The sequence below is a fragment of the Artibeus jamaicensis genome, unplaced genomic scaffold (assembly GCF_021234435.1).
Source record: "Artibeus jamaicensis isolate MK-2021 breed Jamaican fruit bat unplaced genomic scaffold, CSHL_Jam_final contig_519, whole genome shotgun sequence".
NCBI classification, from domain to species: domain Eukaryota; kingdom Metazoa; phylum Chordata; class Mammalia; order Chiroptera; family Phyllostomidae; genus Artibeus; species Artibeus jamaicensis.
In genome coordinates, this window is record NW_026521871.1 from 47,917,297 (window position 1) to 47,934,782 (window position 17,486).

The 17,486-nt window shown below is 49.8% G+C and overlaps 1 protein-coding gene across 2 annotated transcripts in view; it reads left to right on the top strand.

The window, feature by feature from the left end:
• Nucleotides 1–17,486, top strand: part of ITGA9 (integrin subunit alpha 9) — a 311,106-nt gene that overhangs the window by 258,389 nt on the left and 35,231 nt on the right. For both annotated transcript variants that reach the window (XM_037148217.2, XM_037148216.2), the window contains exons 22-23: nucleotides 1,135–1,243; nucleotides 6,317–6,424. In XM_037148217.2, coding sequence (XP_037004112.2) covers nucleotides 1,135–1,243; nucleotides 6,317–6,424 — 217 coding nt within the window. The remainder of the gene's footprint in view (nucleotides 1–1,134; nucleotides 1,244–6,316; nucleotides 6,425–17,486) is intronic.

Below are 17,486 nucleotides of genomic sequence, written 5' to 3' on the forward strand. Positions count from 1 at the left end.
TCAGACATGAGGCATCAGTGGAATATTATTTGCAAATTAGCATAGATTTGCCTTTGTTCATGGCTCTATTTTTAACCATGTAGTTTATTTACTTGTCTCATCAGAGGCACAGTGAGAGTGTGCCCTGAACCAGGCCCTGTCCTTGGGGACCAAAGAGAAAAGTGGCTCACTCCATCCTGTGTTCGGGCCCTGGGGGGCCTCACAGTGAGGTGTGAACAGCCCCCGATGAAGCCATGGGTTAAACAAACCGCCCAGCCTCTGATCTTCCCAGGAACACCAAACAGGGCAAGCATAATTACAGGGACATGCTCCTGCTATTTGATAACATTGGGACTCTAGCTGCATTTCTGAAGGAATACGCTTAAGTTGAAAATAGAAGACTTGCTGTCCGTTCAGACCCCGTGCCCCAAACCTTACATGGTTAGTGTTCAGGCAAGTGAGCAGCTGCTAGACTCTCACCTAGAATCCATCATTCTTCTGGGAACCGGAGTGAGGCTGGGCTTCGCCTCTCGTCTCAGAGTCTGTTGGTCCGGGCCACCTGGAAAGCATGCTGCAAGCCAACCTTGACCTCTCAGTGACATGTCACGTAGCCACTGTTTGAAATCTGAAGAAACATGCTGCCATCGGGTGGATTCTACTTTTAAGAACTAATTTCTCATAGTTTGGGTAGTTTGACAAATTTAAAGTTTGAAGCAAATCTGTCACTGCATGGGATGTAGGGTGCCAATTATATAATTCCTATGTATTTATTTCCTTTCTCACTCTGCCGAAAGTTTTGCACAACATAGGACATGTCTAATTTTCTAATCCAGTTAAAAGAAACTGAAGTCAAAGCTACCATACCCAGCCGTGTTATTCATTCCAGCAGCACAATCCCAGTACATAGTTATGCCTGCCACTCACTGATTTGACCCAAGGTGACATGTCATAATTGGAAAGGCCTGTTTAGAAAGCGTAAGTCTGGCTGTGTCTGTTTGCAGGAGAGAAAGTAACAGTTCTGGAAGGAAAGCCCTTGGTGGCAGGCACTGGGGACAGCCAGGTCCCAGAGATGGCTGTTTGGGTTCTCGGGCTGGGCGTGAGCGTGGGTTGCACGACCAGGGGTTGGGATGATGGACGTCACGGTTTCTCTTCCAGAATCATGTCTCCAACCTCCTTTGTGTACGGCGAGTCTGTGGACGCATCCAACTTCATTCAGCTGGATGATCTGGAGTGTCATTTCCAGCCCCTCAACGTCACCCTCCAGGTACTGCCCTTGCAGACAGTCTGTGTCCCGGGGGACCAGTGGGAGGGCTCCTGGGGCCTGACTTCTGAAAGGCAACTGAAGGGCCAGGCTCCGTCCCGGAGAAACTGTCCCCAGCGTGGTTGGCTGGAACGTGGGTTAGGTGTGCAGGTGTGTTTTCTGTGACCATCCCCAGAGTTGATTCCTTCCCTGTCTGGCGCTTCGCTGTGTAGACCCCTCTGCTTTCCAGGATGTGGAAGGGGAGCTGCATGATGCCTCTGGATGCTGAGGCCCAGGCCGGCAGCCCAGCCCAGCCGGCCCCTAAGGACCCCTTTCTGTTCCCCATCAGTCTTCACATTTTGGGCAGGGCAGCGTTGAGGACTGGCCACATCCCCTGCCTCCTGGGTTCTCCGTGCTGACTCAGCCAGGAGCCCACCGCCCCAAGAGAGGGCGGCCTTCCAGAAGTGCAGTTTTACAGGGACAGAGCAGTGCCAGCTCATGTCCACTCCCCACGGGGGCTGGGGGGTGACACATGCGGCCCCGTCACGGGGCAGGGCTGGCCCTCCCTGTCACACCTGCCGAGGACAGTGGTCATCATGAAGGACACCATTGCTTCTCTAAGCCAACAGTGGGAAACTTTTCTGAAAGGGCCACGGGGATAAGAATTTTAGGGTCGGCACGCTGTCCAGTCTCTATAGCAACTAATGACCTACTGCGGCACCAAAGCCACCCACCCTAGGCAGTGCAGATGCAAACCTGCCACGCTGGACACTGACATCTGAAGTTTATAGCATTTTCACGTGTTATGAATCGGTGCTCTTTCTGTTTTATTTTTCCTCCAACCATTTAAAAATGTAAGGCCCCTCCTGGCTCGCAGGCTGTATGAAAATAGCAGCAGGTTGGATCTAGCCGGCAAGCCGACCGTGCTGACCCTGCTGTAACGTACAAATTCTCCGGCCAGCACTGTTCAATGTGAGACCTTTTTTTTTAATCCTTACCTGAAGACATGTTTATTGATTTGAGAGAGAGGAAGGGAGGGAGAGACAGAGACAGACAGACAGACATGGACTGGTTGCCTGCTTGGTGCACCCTGACCAGGGATCGAACCCACAACATTTTGGTGTATAGGACAACGCTCCAGGCAACCGAGCAACCATGAGACTCTTTGAATATGAATCCAGAGGGTCCAGGGGCCTCAGCCTCGTTCAGTGTATTCTCTTCAACTAAGAAACAGGGAAATGTAGGCCCAAGCAGGAAAGGGCAGGCTGCAGGGCCCAGAGCTGCGGGGAAAGACTGGCCCAGCCCGCCCCACCCCCCAGGAGCGAGGATGAAGGGAAGGAGGGGGAGATGAGCACACCCACCTCAGTTCACTCTATTGTAATCTACATCCCACGTTGCTCAGAGCTCTCCCCCTGCCTCCCCGCTGCCCTTCCCCATGGAGAAGGTGGCTTCCTGGTCTGGCTCTCACCACTGTGGCCAAGTAATTTTTATTTTCTTTCCCTGTGGCCACTCCCAGGTTGACCAAGGGGGTGACGAATAATGATGGGGTGAGGGTCCAGAGAACGAGACAGTAAAACATTTGTGGGGTCACACAAACAATGGTCTTTCTTTCTCCAAAATGTTCTCCCAGGCAAGAGACCTCAGCAGCCATGATGGATAACGCATGTCCCCGGCTCGAGGGGGCACGCCTCTTGGCCAGCCAAGCCCAGCTGTCACCCCCACCCCATGCTTGATTTACAGGGGCGGGGGGTTGGGGTTAGATCTGCTTTTGAGGCCCTGGAGTGATTGCCGTGAACAGGACCTCTGTGTTTCCGAATTGCTTCTCAGAATTCATTTGTTTTTCTCCATTGCTTCTTGCAATGGGACAGAAAACGGGTAAAGATCAGCTGGAGTTATTTCGTTTTCCTTAAATTGCTTTAATTTTAATTGCTGACTCTTAGAGTTTTTAGGTGTCATACAACAAAAGATAGAGTCACAAAAATTATTTAAACACATGCCACGGAATGAAGAGAGTACAGGCGTCGAGAGGAGAAAGCAAGAAGGAAGAGCAGTTATACAAAAGATCCCAGAACATTTTTACCACCCTCTAAAACAAAGAAAGGACTCAGAGGGCCTGCAGTTAACTCATGTCTCTCTGAAGGCGTTTTCACAGGGAGCTTGAAGTTTGGTATTCAGACAAAGGGTTTTCTAGACACCACACCTGACAGGATACAGGCCAGAGAATTGGGGGCCCCGGGAAGGAGTGAGCGGTGGACACGTCCTTTAGATAAAGCCCTTGATTATCAGTTGCCTGAGGAAGAACACGCCATTCCACCAGGATTAAGCGAGGTGACTGGGAGTGTAAGATGGATGTGCAGTCATTAAGTAGGAGATTGTCCTGTGTTAGCAAAGCTGACAGCTTCCTTGAGCATTCTCTGCAGGCTCATTTTCTGGTGTAATTGTGTCATGATGACCATCTTGCAGGAAGGCCACTGACCACACTGATGGTGATAACGACTGAGAGAGAGAAATAATGGGGGAGGGTCAGGAACAGGGATCAATCACTTCTGTTTTTCCTTCTTCTGACAGCATTCCTCCTGAATAGCACAAGACTTTTCTATAAAGAGACTTTTAAAATTTTTATTTATTTATTTATTTATAGAGAGTGACAGGGAGGGAGAAAGAGGGAGAGAAACATCAGTGTGTGTTTGCCTCTCACGCGCCCCCTACTGGGAACCTGGCCCGCAACCCAGGCATGTGCCCTGACTGGGAATCAAACCCAAGACCCTTTGGTTCGCCGGCCAGCGCTCAATCCACTGAGACACACCAGCCAGGGCTAGAAACTTTTTATACAAAGAGATGTTTCTGTGTCTTTTAAAAGCCATTATTCAATAAGCTACGTAATCATTTGAAGACTCCACTGCAAATGCAGCTGGAAAAAAGGCAGAAATACTAAGTGTTCTTAACAGAGACAAATAATTTGTTGGCCAACCAGAGGTTGTTCTTTTCCTTTTGCATCCAGATTCGGTCATTCCCCTCACCTGAAAAATGATGCAGATGTTGCACAAGAACATTTGCAGAGAATCAAATGCTAAGACATTTGTTAGAAATAAATTAATGTTGTAATACAAGCTCTCCCATCTGGCTGGCCCTGGTGGTGAACTAATGCAAATCAGAATCCCTTTCTCCTCTCCTTCCCCGACTCAGGCTGTAATTGGGATTTCCCAGACACATCAGTCCATTTCCTCTCAGTTCTGGGCTCTCAGGTTTCACTTCAAATTACTTACTTGGATTGCGGTTGGCTATTCCTTCCTGTTCTTGTGTCTTAGGGTGGTTGTTCTTGGTGAATGTCGTTCCTTTTGAATCAACAGTTAGCAGTGACAGCTCATCTGCTCTAGCCTTTTTTGAGGGGGGGAGGGGTCTATTCTTTGAAGCAGAACCTACTATTGCAAAAAAAAAAAAAAAAAAATGAGGACAGTTTTTTAGGGAAGGGCTGGCTGGAGCCAGACCCTGACACCTTCTGTCATGTGTGAAGACCTGCTCAGACTTCTAGCCCTTCTGACCTGAACTGCCGAGATGCCCTGAGTCCCTGAATTCTCTCTCTAGTCCCCAGGCTTCAGAGTAGCATCTCCCTTCTTCCTCTCTCTTGCTCCTAACCCACCTTTTAATAAATAAATACTGTCTTTATCGAGATACCATTTCCATACCTTAATGTTCACCCACTGAAAGTATGCAGTTCACTGATTTTAGCACATTTGCAGAACTGACCTGGGCAATGATCACCGTAATCTAATTATAGATTATGCCACCCCAAAAGGAGCTCCGCATCCCTAAGCGGTCCCTGTAACTAATTACCGCCAACGTAGTGGCTCAATGCCAGCCCCATCCCTGATGACACGAATGTATTACCCTACATCACTGCAGCACAGGGATCCAAAATGGGTCTCCCTGGCCAAAATCACGGTGTCAGCGGGGCTGTGTCCCATTCTGGAGCCACTGTTGGAGAATCGGTCTTGTCACCCTTTGCAGCTTCTCCCCACTTTGGCTCAGTATCCCTTTGGACCCCAAAACCAGCAATGGCTGGCAGAGTCTCTCTCACATCTCCCGGATTCTGACTCCGTTTTGCTCTTCCCAATAGAAGGACCCTTGCGATCACTTTGCACTCACCTGGATAATCCTCAATAATCTCTTTATTTTTAAGGTCAGCTGATTAGCAACCTTAATTGCCCTTTGCCATGCGAACATAACATGTTCACAGGTTTCACAGTGGAGGACACGGATGTCTTGGGGGGGACATTCTTCTGTCCAGCACACTCCCCATCTTCCGTACACCCCAGCCCTCGGCAACTGCTCACCTGCTGTCTGCCTCCTACCCATCTTTTTTCTTCTCCTTCCTGTTCCATTTTTAGCTTGAGTTTCATCCTCAGCCTTTGCTGGGTCCCTTTTCACTGACCAGTCTCTTGGCGGGTGCCATCTTTTCTCTCGTTTCTCAGGAGATGATGGGCTGCTGGAGACAGAAAATGGGGAGGACCGGGGCGGGCAGGGGCGAGAAGGCCAAAGTTGGAAGGACCAAATGCTGGCACAGGAAAGAGACGCACAGATGACATTGAACAATATAAGCCAGGGATCGCCTCCACATTTCAGAGAAACCCAGTCAGCTGGGTAGTGCCCTGAAAACAGCCCTTTCTGTGAATCAGATTGTTTGGTTTAGGGACAACCTGCTGTGTCTATGAGGGTCTCAGCCACCTCAAACTCTACAATGAAAGGAGTCTGACCAGGTCAGTGGCTGTCAAACTGTGATTCCCGAGAGCTTCTTAGAAATGCAAGTCCTTCAGCCCACCCCACGCCCTGCCCACCACCCTGTTTATGTTTGAACAAGCCCTTCTGGTTATTCTGCCATATGCTAAAGTTTGAGAACCACTGGACTAAAATTATGCAAAGAAATAATTTTAGAAGGAAGAAGACAAGAACATTGGAATCCCCCATCATTTGATATTTCACTTGAAGCCCTAGACTCTCTGTGCATCGCTTCCGAGAACCTCAGCGGATACATTGCATGACGTGAAAGGAAGGTCTGTATTTCTGTTAAAACTTGCTGTGTGTGTCCCCCGCCCACAGGTCTATAACACAGGGCCAAGCGCCCTTCCCGGGTCATCCGTCAGCATCTCCTTCCCCAACCGCCTGTCACCTGGAGGTGCAGAGATGTTTCACATCCAGGAGATGGTGGTGAGTTCTCTTTTGTTTCTCTGTTGCTTTCGGGCGTGAACCAGCTCATTCACATTTTGTACTCTCTCTGAGGGCCCAGAAAGTTAGCCGGTTCTAACCTTAGGAAACATCTGCGGAAGCCCAGGAGACCTGCAACACCCGAAGTTCTACATTGAGACAGTTTGATTAATGCCATTAAGAAGAGCTCTCTGGGGAGAGGGGAGGGTTGGCTATGAACCTGACCTTCTGGGATAGACTCGACTGAGTCTGGAAACCCCCAGCCACTGTCTGCAGTCTGGTGCGTGTCTGAATGCAGCGCTCTGAAGGAGAGGGCTGTAGCATTCATCCAGACTCTTCAAGGGCCACTGATGCCTAGAGGGGGAAGCACTGGTTCATGAAACATAACCGCGGTTGAAATTCAAGGTCATGCAGAATATGCAATTCCACCCGATCCTAAGTCAGCTGTAGATGGTTTTGTCTGAACAAAAGCTTGATAACTAGTGTGTGGTCACTCCCACCATCCTTCTTGACATCATGGTCCCTTGATTTCTCCTTTCTCATGGGCTTTTCCCATCTCCCCAACTGCTGTGGGGACCAGGGTCACCTTTTTTCCTCACTCAAGTCTCAGAGAGCTCCCCCAGACCATGGCTTTACATCCAGTCTGTGCTGAATTCAGCAAATAAGTTGCACTCACCACGTGCCAAGTGCTGGCTTATTGTGGGGAACAAAACAGACATCATCATAATTCCAGGCCTCATGTATATTCAAGTAGAGAGAGACAAGTAATATATAAATACATAAAACATATAGTCTTAATACATGATGGTAAATGGAAGGGGGGAAATAAAGGAGGCAAGGCTCAGGTGTGGGAAAGCTGTAGTTTTAAGTGATCAGGCAGGTCCCACTGAGACCTCCACTGGGGGTGTGGGAGGGCGCGCAGAGCTGTCTCAGGAGTTCATAAGGGGATCTTCTTTGCCTATGAAGGCCTCACCAAGTCAGTGTTTCCCGAGAACTTCCTCTCCTCGATTTTAGCCCTGCGTGGTTTGTGTCCTTCGCAATGCCACCTCCACGCTGCCCACGTGTAGGGCCCAGTGTGGACATCCACCCAGGAGTCTCGGTGTGTGTCTTCACCAGGCCTCACTCCGGGGAGCTTTCTGCCTCCAAGCAGATCACTGACTCCCCGGGCAGCAGCCCTGGACCGTAACACCGATGTTTAAAACGGGTTGGTTGTGAGGCCCATTCTGCACGAGAAGCATCCTGGGTTTTCTGACTTGGTTGTGCATGGAGGGTAATTCAACAACAAGTCTCCCCTGCAGCCAGCTTGCTGGAGGCCAAGGTTTAACGTGCACATGAGCCAGGCCTGGCACTTTAAAGCAGCCCAGTGAACAACCCAAAGCAAAACTGAACAACTCACTTCCTTCCCCAAAACGCCTACGGCTCTCCCCGCTGGTGAGCATGTGATCTTTTTCCCTCCTCCTTGACCCCCCGTTTTTCCCATAGAAATTCAGGATTCACCCTCTACGAACTCAGCACTCATCCTGGGTGGGAGGTTCCTGTCGACGAGAAGTCAAGGCTTCGAAACTGTCCCCAGGATGCAAAGTCCTTGGGTGACGAGCATGCTTTTCCTTGACATCCTATCACTGAGTGATGTCATGTAGACTGTTATTAATACAGCTTCGGTTAGATGATGAGGGGCTAAGAGAAGAAAGGGGGAAAGGAAGCCCCTGTCTAGTGGGAGGTGGACCTTCCAGGCCTGGGGTGGATTTGGGGATCATGTCATCTGAACCCTCTGCCTTCTCACGGAATGCGGTCAGGCCATCTCCCAGTACGACAGAACCGTGTTGCCAGTGAGTGCTTTTAGTTGAGCCAGTCTGGTGCCACTGGGAGTCCATTTTTATGACTATCCTCAATTCTTAATGCTCTAATTTTTTTCTAATTTTTATATATTGAGAGAGAGAGAGAAACATTGCTTTGTTGTTCCACTGATTGATGCATTCATTGGTGGTTTCCTGTATGTGCCCTGACGGGGATTGAACCCACCACTTCGGGGTTCAGGGATGACACTCAAACCAACTGAGCTAAGCTGGCCAGGGGCCTCTCTGACCTTTCTGAGCTAAAATGGAAAACAGTTGCCTAGCTCCCTCTGTGGAGAAGTTGAGCTATTACTTGGTCATTTTTCCCAAAAACTGACCATAAAAGATCACAATTGTGTAATTCTCTGTTTTCCACCCTACCACTCTCTTTGCTCTCTCCATATTGTCCAAATAAATAAAAATTCAAAACGGAGCACCAGATGCTTACGCTTCCTTACCCCACCTTTCCTCATAAGCTGTAATTACTCAGGCAGGGAGGACCTGGTTTACCATTTGAGAACCTGCTGACTTCCACTCCTAATTATTTTTCTGTGTAATTCTCAGAGGACACCCTGAGGTTCTCTGTTAAAAAAAAAAAATCAACAAGAAGATCTTAATGGCCAAGACGACAAGGTCCAAAACTGCCTGACCTGCCGCCCACCTTTTAGGCTGGAGTCCTCTGTCTCCAGCCCCATCCCCGACCTTGTCTCCCAGCTGCTCTGAACCATGAGGGCTGCTGCACTGCTCACCGAGCACCTCCCTGGGCCTCCTGCCTTAATTAACGGCTTCTCCCTCCCCTCTGGCTGTGGGAAGCCCACTCATTCCTCAAGCTCAAGCTCACACATCCTCTGCTGAGAACAGTCTTCCCCAAATGTTTGAAGGGCTGGCCCCTTCTCACAACGCAGGCCCGAGCCCAGAGTTCACCTTCGTAGGCAGGTCTTCCCTGAGCGCATTAGCTGAAGTCGCAAACCCTGTCAACTTTGTCCCATTCCCCTGCATGTTACTCTCTTCATGTCACTAGCCACTACCTGCAATTACTACTTTTCCTCGCCTTGTCTTGCACAAGATTCAAAACACCATGGCAACCAAGGTCACGGCTGCCTTGTTTTCTATGTTTCCTCCGCATTTGGTGCCTGGACCACAGGATGTGCTCATTTAAATGAAGGGTCTGGTCACTCCCACTCAGGTGGCATCACCATCACAAACGGATACTTCCTGCCTTAGGACAGGTGCGAGTCCTTAGACATCTGTGCACACTGCGACACAGCCAGCGAGTACTCCATATGTCCTAGGAGCTCAGGTAATTAGCACTGAATTGCAGTGGAGATGTTTTGACAACTGCCCTTAACCCACAGCAGAGGTTGCCTTAACTTTAACGTAGGAGTAAGAAAGAAGGTAAAGCTGCAATAAGGGACTGAGTCACCTGTCAGAAAGAAAGGCCTCCAAGAGCAAATTTAAACTCCAACCGTTTTGGTCAGAGATCATGGAAATCTCTCTCTCCCTTTCTTTCTCCCCCTCTTTCCATCTTTCCCCTTTCGCCCCCCACGGCCCGCCCCCCCACACACACACACACGTCTGCTGATCTCAGCAATAGATTCGAATCATTTTTTTTCTTTCTGCACATGTCTGAGTGTGAGCTGAATAGTCAAGTTCCCGAAATGGGTCAGGATTAGGTTGGCTTCCATTTTTTTTTTTTCTTTCTCAACGGAAGCCAAACACTTAAAAAAGGGGGAGGGAGGAAGCTGACAGAATTCTGGAGTGAGAGTTGCGTTCCTGGGCTCTTGGGTCAATTTGAGTTCTGGCTAGTGGGAGAAAGTGTGTGTTCCGGGGGGTGGGGGTTGGGAAGGAGCTTCCGCCTGGGCTGTGTGTGCACAGTGCGGGTCCCAGGGTGCCCTTTAACCCCTGTGGACAGAGCCAATGAATCCAGCACTGACGGAGGGCGCCAGCCTTATCAAGGAGCCCAGGGGCCGTGCTCCGGTGGCGGCAGCAACATCTGGAAGCATTACTACTTCCTTGTGGGGTGTGGCCTGGTTGGAATGCCCGTGCTTAGGTGCCTGGTGTGTTCTGGCCTTAAAAGATGATGATCACGCAGTTGGCTTTCCTGTATTCCTTTTTGTTGTTGTTCCTTAAAAGCAATACGGCACAGAGCCCTGTCATTGCAGGGGTGACGGGTTGTTACCGAAGTCGATACCAGGAAACCTCACCGAGGATAAACAGAGCTCATCGGTCAGTGCCGAGAAACACATGGTTCTAATTTAACCTGCCGAGGACTAATTGTGTGTGCTTCGGAAGCACAAAAACAGGAAACCTCCCTTCTGACAGACACACCAAGCTTCTTCCAAAAGGAACTTTGGAGCATTGTTAGACACGGAGCAGTGATTCTCTCCCCCGCTGTCCGAGAGCCAGCCCCACTCACTGCTCCTTAATCATCTCGGCTTACGGCCTAAAGCGTCTTTCAGGCCTCCCAGGAAGTTTTGACACTTCACACTTCATAAATGGCATCTGCGTTCCTCTCTCTGCCGCTCTGATGGATGTATGGTCAGAAAGCGCCTTGAGAGGTTAGACGGATGAGTGCCCACGAAACAAGCCGTCCAGAACAGGGCTGTTTACTTTTTGATAAAGGGATCATCATAAAGTACATGCAGAGATAAGTTGGTGGATCGGTAGGTGTGCTACTTTATTTTTTACCCTAAGATGCCTCCAAGAGCTAGAACCAGAATTTAAAGAAACCAGTACAATTCCAAGGACTGTGTCAGGTCCCACGGGAGGCGGGGGGTGGCTACCGACTCATTTATTATCCAAATCGACAGACAGGTCTGCTTCCAAATGCCTCATTATCTGTGGAAGACCGGCATTTTTGGCATGCCTGTCAAGTGCTCAGATAACATATTTATGTCTCACTTTTTCACTCAAGAGAATCTGACCGCATCTGGAAATTCTTTTGTGTCACCGCTTCTCGGAAACTACATCGCATCTGTATCACTTTAACTCCGTTAAAAGGCCCTCCCGGGCCTGCGAAGTGGCCCCCCATGGGAGGCGTGTCTTTCTCCGGGCGCACGGGAATGAGTTCTGCGGTACCGGCAGCCTGGTGTTGCGGCCCGCACTGGAGTTTGCAGGGTGTTCGCCTGTCACGCCCAGAGGAAAAGGGTGTGGGCAGAGGGGAGGCAACCTCGTGGTTTTAGCCAAACCCTGGAGCTGGTGGGGGTGGGAGGGGTCATTACAGCCACTAGCTCTTACCCCAAGCAGTGAGATTTTTTTTTTCCGGGAAATAATGACAGCCTCACACAGAGGTCAGGACCACACCATGCACTGTGCTCCCGCACTGCTCTGGAACGGAATGGTTTTGAGGCTTGGTCTCCTGATTTTCTGTTTCGGTTTTGGTCTCAGTAACACCCTGACTGTCCTTCCGTGTCTAGTACAACTTTTCACAGTGGTGCTGGCCCCGAGGGGTGAGGAAAGCCAGTATTTTATTTAGAAGATAATTTGCAACTGGGAAGAGAGAAGGCATCTCAAGTGCTGATCTTTGCCGGCTCTTGAAAGCTACTGTCTTTCCCTTTCTGGAAATTAAATGACACGAGGTCATTCGTGAACTTCTTGCCCCTCCCGCTCCAGCCCTGACTCTGAAGATTCGGCAGTGGGCGGTACAGTCGGCTGTTACCCCTTCTCGTTCACCCTCTTCTGTTCAAAAGGGGACATGGCTCTGCATTTCAGGATCAAGGCCCAGAGGGACTGTCCACACCTCGAGCCTCATATTAACTGTCCTTGGAGTATCTTGTTCACACCAGTGTTTTTTTTTTCCTTTTGTCTGTTCGTAGGAACACTTTTGAGTCTCTAGCTACACACAGAGGTAAACATCAGAAAATCAGAACTTCCTTGAACTCCAACAAGGAGGCCCTTTTCATAAAGTAAAAGAATCCATAACTCTTCAGAAGGGTCCCCCAAAGGATGCCTTTGAGAGCTGTTTCCTTAAAATGAGAGGATGCACACACACACAAAGTGTGTTTCCAACCTGGTGAACAGAATACATCAGCAACATAAAGCTAAGCATAGTTATTCTGAAGAACTACCCAAACTGTTACCACTGTTTCTCTGCCTTTAATTAAAGCATGTCACTGATATTGAAAAATTAGGGTACATGAATGGACCCACCCCGTCTAAGTGATTCTTGGTCATTTTCAAGGCTTAAAATGAATGGCAATGACACGATAATGTTTGTCTTATGATTTGTGATGGAACTGTTGTCATCTTTCAGTGCTCTTTGGTCAATACAAAGAAACATCCAGTCGTAAAATCACAGCAATGGGATTTAACAGGAGGCACAACACAAAGGCTCTGTAGCACTTTTACATCACAGTTTACATTTTGTCGGATGGAAGAATATGCAGTTCTGATTTCTCTGTCTAGTAGAAAACACCATAGCTCGGCCTAATGAACCAATTGGCATCATTTCTCGATCATTTTATGATTACTGCTTTTGCTTCAAACCTTGGAATCCTAACATTAATATCACCAAAGCCACTGTGGTCAATGTTCAGCCTCCCATAGCAGAGAGGGAACTTGTTTCTTCTGATGCCTTGGCCCCAAGAGTAGGCAATAGATAATTAAATTAGCATCGTAGGCATTCAAAACATTCTCTGGGTTTTCCAAGTCAAGGGGCATGAGAATTCATAGGAACAGGTGGGGAATCAGGGGATGGGTCGTGTTTACCCAGTTGCCATCAGCTGTGACTGGTGTAACATGACACGGGAAAGTGGCCCAAGGATGCAATAGAGAACAGAAAGTCAGTGGTTAATAGAGAAGTGTCAGTTAACAGGAAACACGTGTTATTCAGAAGTGACCCTCTGCCCCCTTTAATCCAAGTCAATTCAAAGTTTTTAGATCGAAATTCTCCCAAGACCGCGCTGGAAGGGTACGGCTCTGGGCCTGGTGCGTGGAAAGCACTGTGGCTATTGAGCTGGTTCCCCCACTAATTTAATGTTCCATTTCTCTTTTACTTATGTCCTGCATTCAAGGCAGGACACTTTGGTGATTTTTTTCATCCCCAGAACCCAACCAGCCAGAGTACCGTCAGGGAATGGGGCCAGTGCTGGTTGAAAGAGGACATATATGCCTTAGCTTCTTTCAAATATACCAATAATAGCATATACCCCAGGTCAAAGAGGGTTCCTATGTTCGAGTCACATTCCCCACCTTCTGGGTGACTACCCGCCCCATGTCCAGGCCCACCTCTCCCACCCCGCTTGTGGCCACCCCTACCCAACATTCATCCGATGCTTGCGCCAGGTGGAACTGCCGGGCTCTGTAGACACTAGCCTCGTGTTTGTTCCGCTGTGTTCTTGCATGCACCATTCCTCTCTGCCTGGAACTGCCTTCCCCCTTCTCTCTCGACTCTAGAAGTTCCTTTATCCTCCAAGATCCACCTGAAGTGCCACCTCCCAACTGGGAATGCAGATCGCGACGGGGGCAGGCTTGCTGGTCAAGGGAGCAATTTGTAGACAAGATTTATAATCACAATAGGGGCCCTGCTCTGAGGTCTGTGAAGGGATAAACAATAAGAGGGTGGTCCAGGCATGTGCGGCTGGGGTACGAGGGAGGTGGAACAGGACAGGGAGCATCCTGGTGGGGATTTTGAAGATGACGCTCATACTCAGAGTCAAAGCTTATAGGTCCAAGACAAGTTACTTAACCTCTCTGGCCTTAGTTTTCTCATCTCTGCATTGGGGGTGAAAACTAAATAGATCACACATTCCAGTTTGCCTGGCACATCCCCAATATGTGTCTCTATCATGTTGTTCCATCTGGTTGACTCCCCCATTTCACTCCCAAAAATGTCCAGTTTGGACAACAAGTTATATGGTCACCCTACTGCGAGCCATACCCTCTGCACACGGGTGTTTTACTGATTCAGTGTATGCCATAGCACCTAATGCTAACTAATGTTACTCCATTTATATTTGAACCTAGTATAGAGATGGGAGATGGGGCCTTAAACAATGAAAATTTATTTCCAGGATGATGTGCTTGGGACAGGAGACTAAACTGAAGGACTTTCACGTCCTTCCAGTCTTCAGGGGCAGGGACAGAGATTGTGCTGGGACTGCTCCATCCTGGGACCCTAGGGAAGACCTGTGTCCTCTGTCTCACTCTAGGTCAGCAAACAACTCTCAGAACCTTGTGCAGGCTCCTCCCCCGAGGCTCCCACATGGAAATACCCAGTTTCCTCTGCCAGTGGTAACCAACCCATGGCCCTCAGACCGCACATGGCCCAGCATGGCTATGAATGCCCAACACAAAATCATAAATGTACTTAGAACATTATGAGATTTTTTTGTGTGATTATGTATCGCAATGTATTTCATGTGTGGCCCAAGACAACGCTTCTTCCAGTGTGGCCCAGAGATGCCAGAAAGTTGGGCACCCCTGGTAGATGTCCCTTCTAGTGGCAGCCGTGCAAATGAAGCATGGACTCTCCTTTTGGAGTCACACCCACGGGATAGGCCCTGATTCATTCTTCAAACCCAGTATTGCATGCAGTGAGGTTCTGCCAGACCACCTAGAGTGGACGCTTCATTCTTAGACAGGCCTCGGAAGTTTCCCACTGTAATGGCTCCCCTGACCGGGGCTGACTTGGAACCTGCCATCAAGCAGTGTCCACATTCTCCTGGGGCTCCCGACAGTTTCCCGAGTCACCGTTATCTCTTGGTTTCAACTTGCACGATGTTTTCTTTGGGGTTGGGACAAGGGGAGGGAACCCAATGCCAGCAGAAAACCTCAGTAGCCGCCCTCACCAAACTCAGCCTTGACACTGCGTCCTGCGTCCTCTTGTCCTCTTCTGTATGTTTGGTGAAGTCCTTCTATTCACGTTCCAGTAGACATGGACCTCTGCCAGACCCCAGAGGTTACGGAGGATAAGCAGGCATATCATGAGAAGTGCTTGGTCTCACACAAGCTGGAAAATAGATGGGAAGTGAGTGGGTAGAGATGAGCAGGGGGCAATGGCCACCAAGTCCCTGACTGGCCAAGAGAGCGAAGCTGCCAGACATGAGCACTGTGATGCTTGGATTGTCTGCAGTACAAGAAGAAAGCATTACTTCCCCCTTGATTTTGAGCAAAGAGGGTGGTTAGAACCAAGTTGCACACTGGGTGGGGGTGGTCAGCAATTGCCCATCTATTCAGTGTGAGACTGGGTAACCCCATGGCCTAGTTAAAATGTACAAATATCCCTCAGAGTGTGGAATTAGCAACTGAGGCCTATCTTAGTGACCCCACAGGCCACCATCCTCATTTTACACATGAGGAAACTGAGGCCCTAGAGATGCAAATTGGCACAGCTGTTAGGGGGCAGAGCTAGGGCCGAGTTCCAGGGTCATCAAGACCGTCTGTGCCACAGGTTTCTTTGGCTGGTGTCACACGACCTTGGACGAGTCACGGAATTTGGGGCCTGTGGTTCCTTATCTGACAACCAAGGCCATGGGACCACATGATCTCAGAGCCTCCTGGTCAGCAGGCCCTTTTATCTCCTGTGGTCTGAGCAAGGTCGTGTTTTTCTGCCACAGCAGCAGAACAGGGTCACGATGGAGGACTCGGCTTCCTAGGCTTCTAGCCTACTGGTTCCTTCCTTTTGACCAAGGTCAAGGTCAAAGCCATTCCTTCCCTTCCAAAAGGAAGGCATGGCTTCCCTCCGCCCCTACCGCTCTGTGACTTCTGCCCCAGCCCATCCTCACTCTCCCCATCTGAGAGGCAAGAAAGTGGTGACAAGCAGGTCTCCGGAGCAAGATGGCTTGCCTTCCAGTCCCGCTCTGCCACCTGCCAGTGGGGGACCTCTGGCAGTCATCTGGCCTCCTCTTGCCTCTCACTTTCTCCATCTGTGAAATGGGGGGTCGTGATAGCCCTCACCTTGCGGGTGTGAAGACTGGCTGAATTCATTTGTGTGAAGCACTCGGAGCCGGGCGCACAGTGAGGCTGCACAGGTGCTGGGCATCACTGGGCCTGTCACATCGTGTCTATCTAATCCACCTGGGAAAATGCTCCCCCTGACGTCCCCGGCCAGCGACTGTGGTGCTCGGTTTTAGCTGAGAGAGCGTCTGCAGCAGGATTAGCTGGTCTGAATCAGACCCCAGCAGCACCAAGCAGCCCTCATCTCCCTTTAAAAGAGGACCACCCTGAGCCTCTCGGAAAAAATGTCGCCTTCCCGATTGAAGTGATTCCCATGTAACCACAGTTGGGACCACAACTGGCTGAGATTTTCATTCGCCACAAACGGTCTGTACTTCCCTTCTCCAGACTCCATGAGGGCCGATCAAATGTCACATCACGTCACCGTCATCACCCTGTTCACAGGCCACCCTAGAGACTCCCGGGGGTCTGGGCGTTGGCAAGAAGGGGGAGAATGAAGTTCTGAGCCAGATCTCTGCCGTGCTGTCCTGGGGAGAGGCTTCGGTTTCTCCCGCCCTGCCCTGCCCTCTGTGCTGGGGTCTTGTGGGGGTGACGGCACCAGGCCTCATCCCCGAAGCCTATTAGTGAAACTGGCTGATGCGGGGCTCTGCTCCCACACTTTGTGTCCTGGCCCAGAAACCCAAAGTGCCAGTTTGCAGAGCCAGGAGGAACTCGGCGCTCATGCCTGACTTTGATCCGGATGGATCCATCCTGCAAGGCTCCGAGGTTGTGTTTTCCAAAACTCAGACCAAATGTGTTCAGGTGGCCAGGCCTGAGCATCTCTGCAGGGGACTGGGTGCCACAGAGCTACAGAAGGACCATTCTCCAGCAGCCTGTTTGCAAATGTCCACTCCCAAACACCAGTGGGAACGTGGAGACCCATCTGCTTCAGAGCGAGAGGTGATTAAACTAAGAACGTAAGCACACATTCAAATTCTCAAATGCTCCAGCGGCAAACTGTTTTCCATCTGCAGCGTGCTGTGTCTGAACAGAGACCCACCCCAAATAGCCCGACCCCCGCTTCCCTAATGAGGTTCACTTAAGAAACTTGTTTGGCCAACTTAATAGAAATCCAGCCTGTGGTTGCCTTTGAGAGGAGAGATGGGAATTGGCTTTGGGGCGAGGCCAGAGGGAACTTTATGGAGGATGGACGTGTCCTGTACCCTCACCGTGGGGGGGTGGGTTATGCGGCGATTTCACTTGTCAGAATTCATCAGACTGACTCTTCAGGGCTGTGCCCTCTAGTGAGTACAAATTTCACCTCGATAAAAAGTTACAATAATGAATTAGACAAT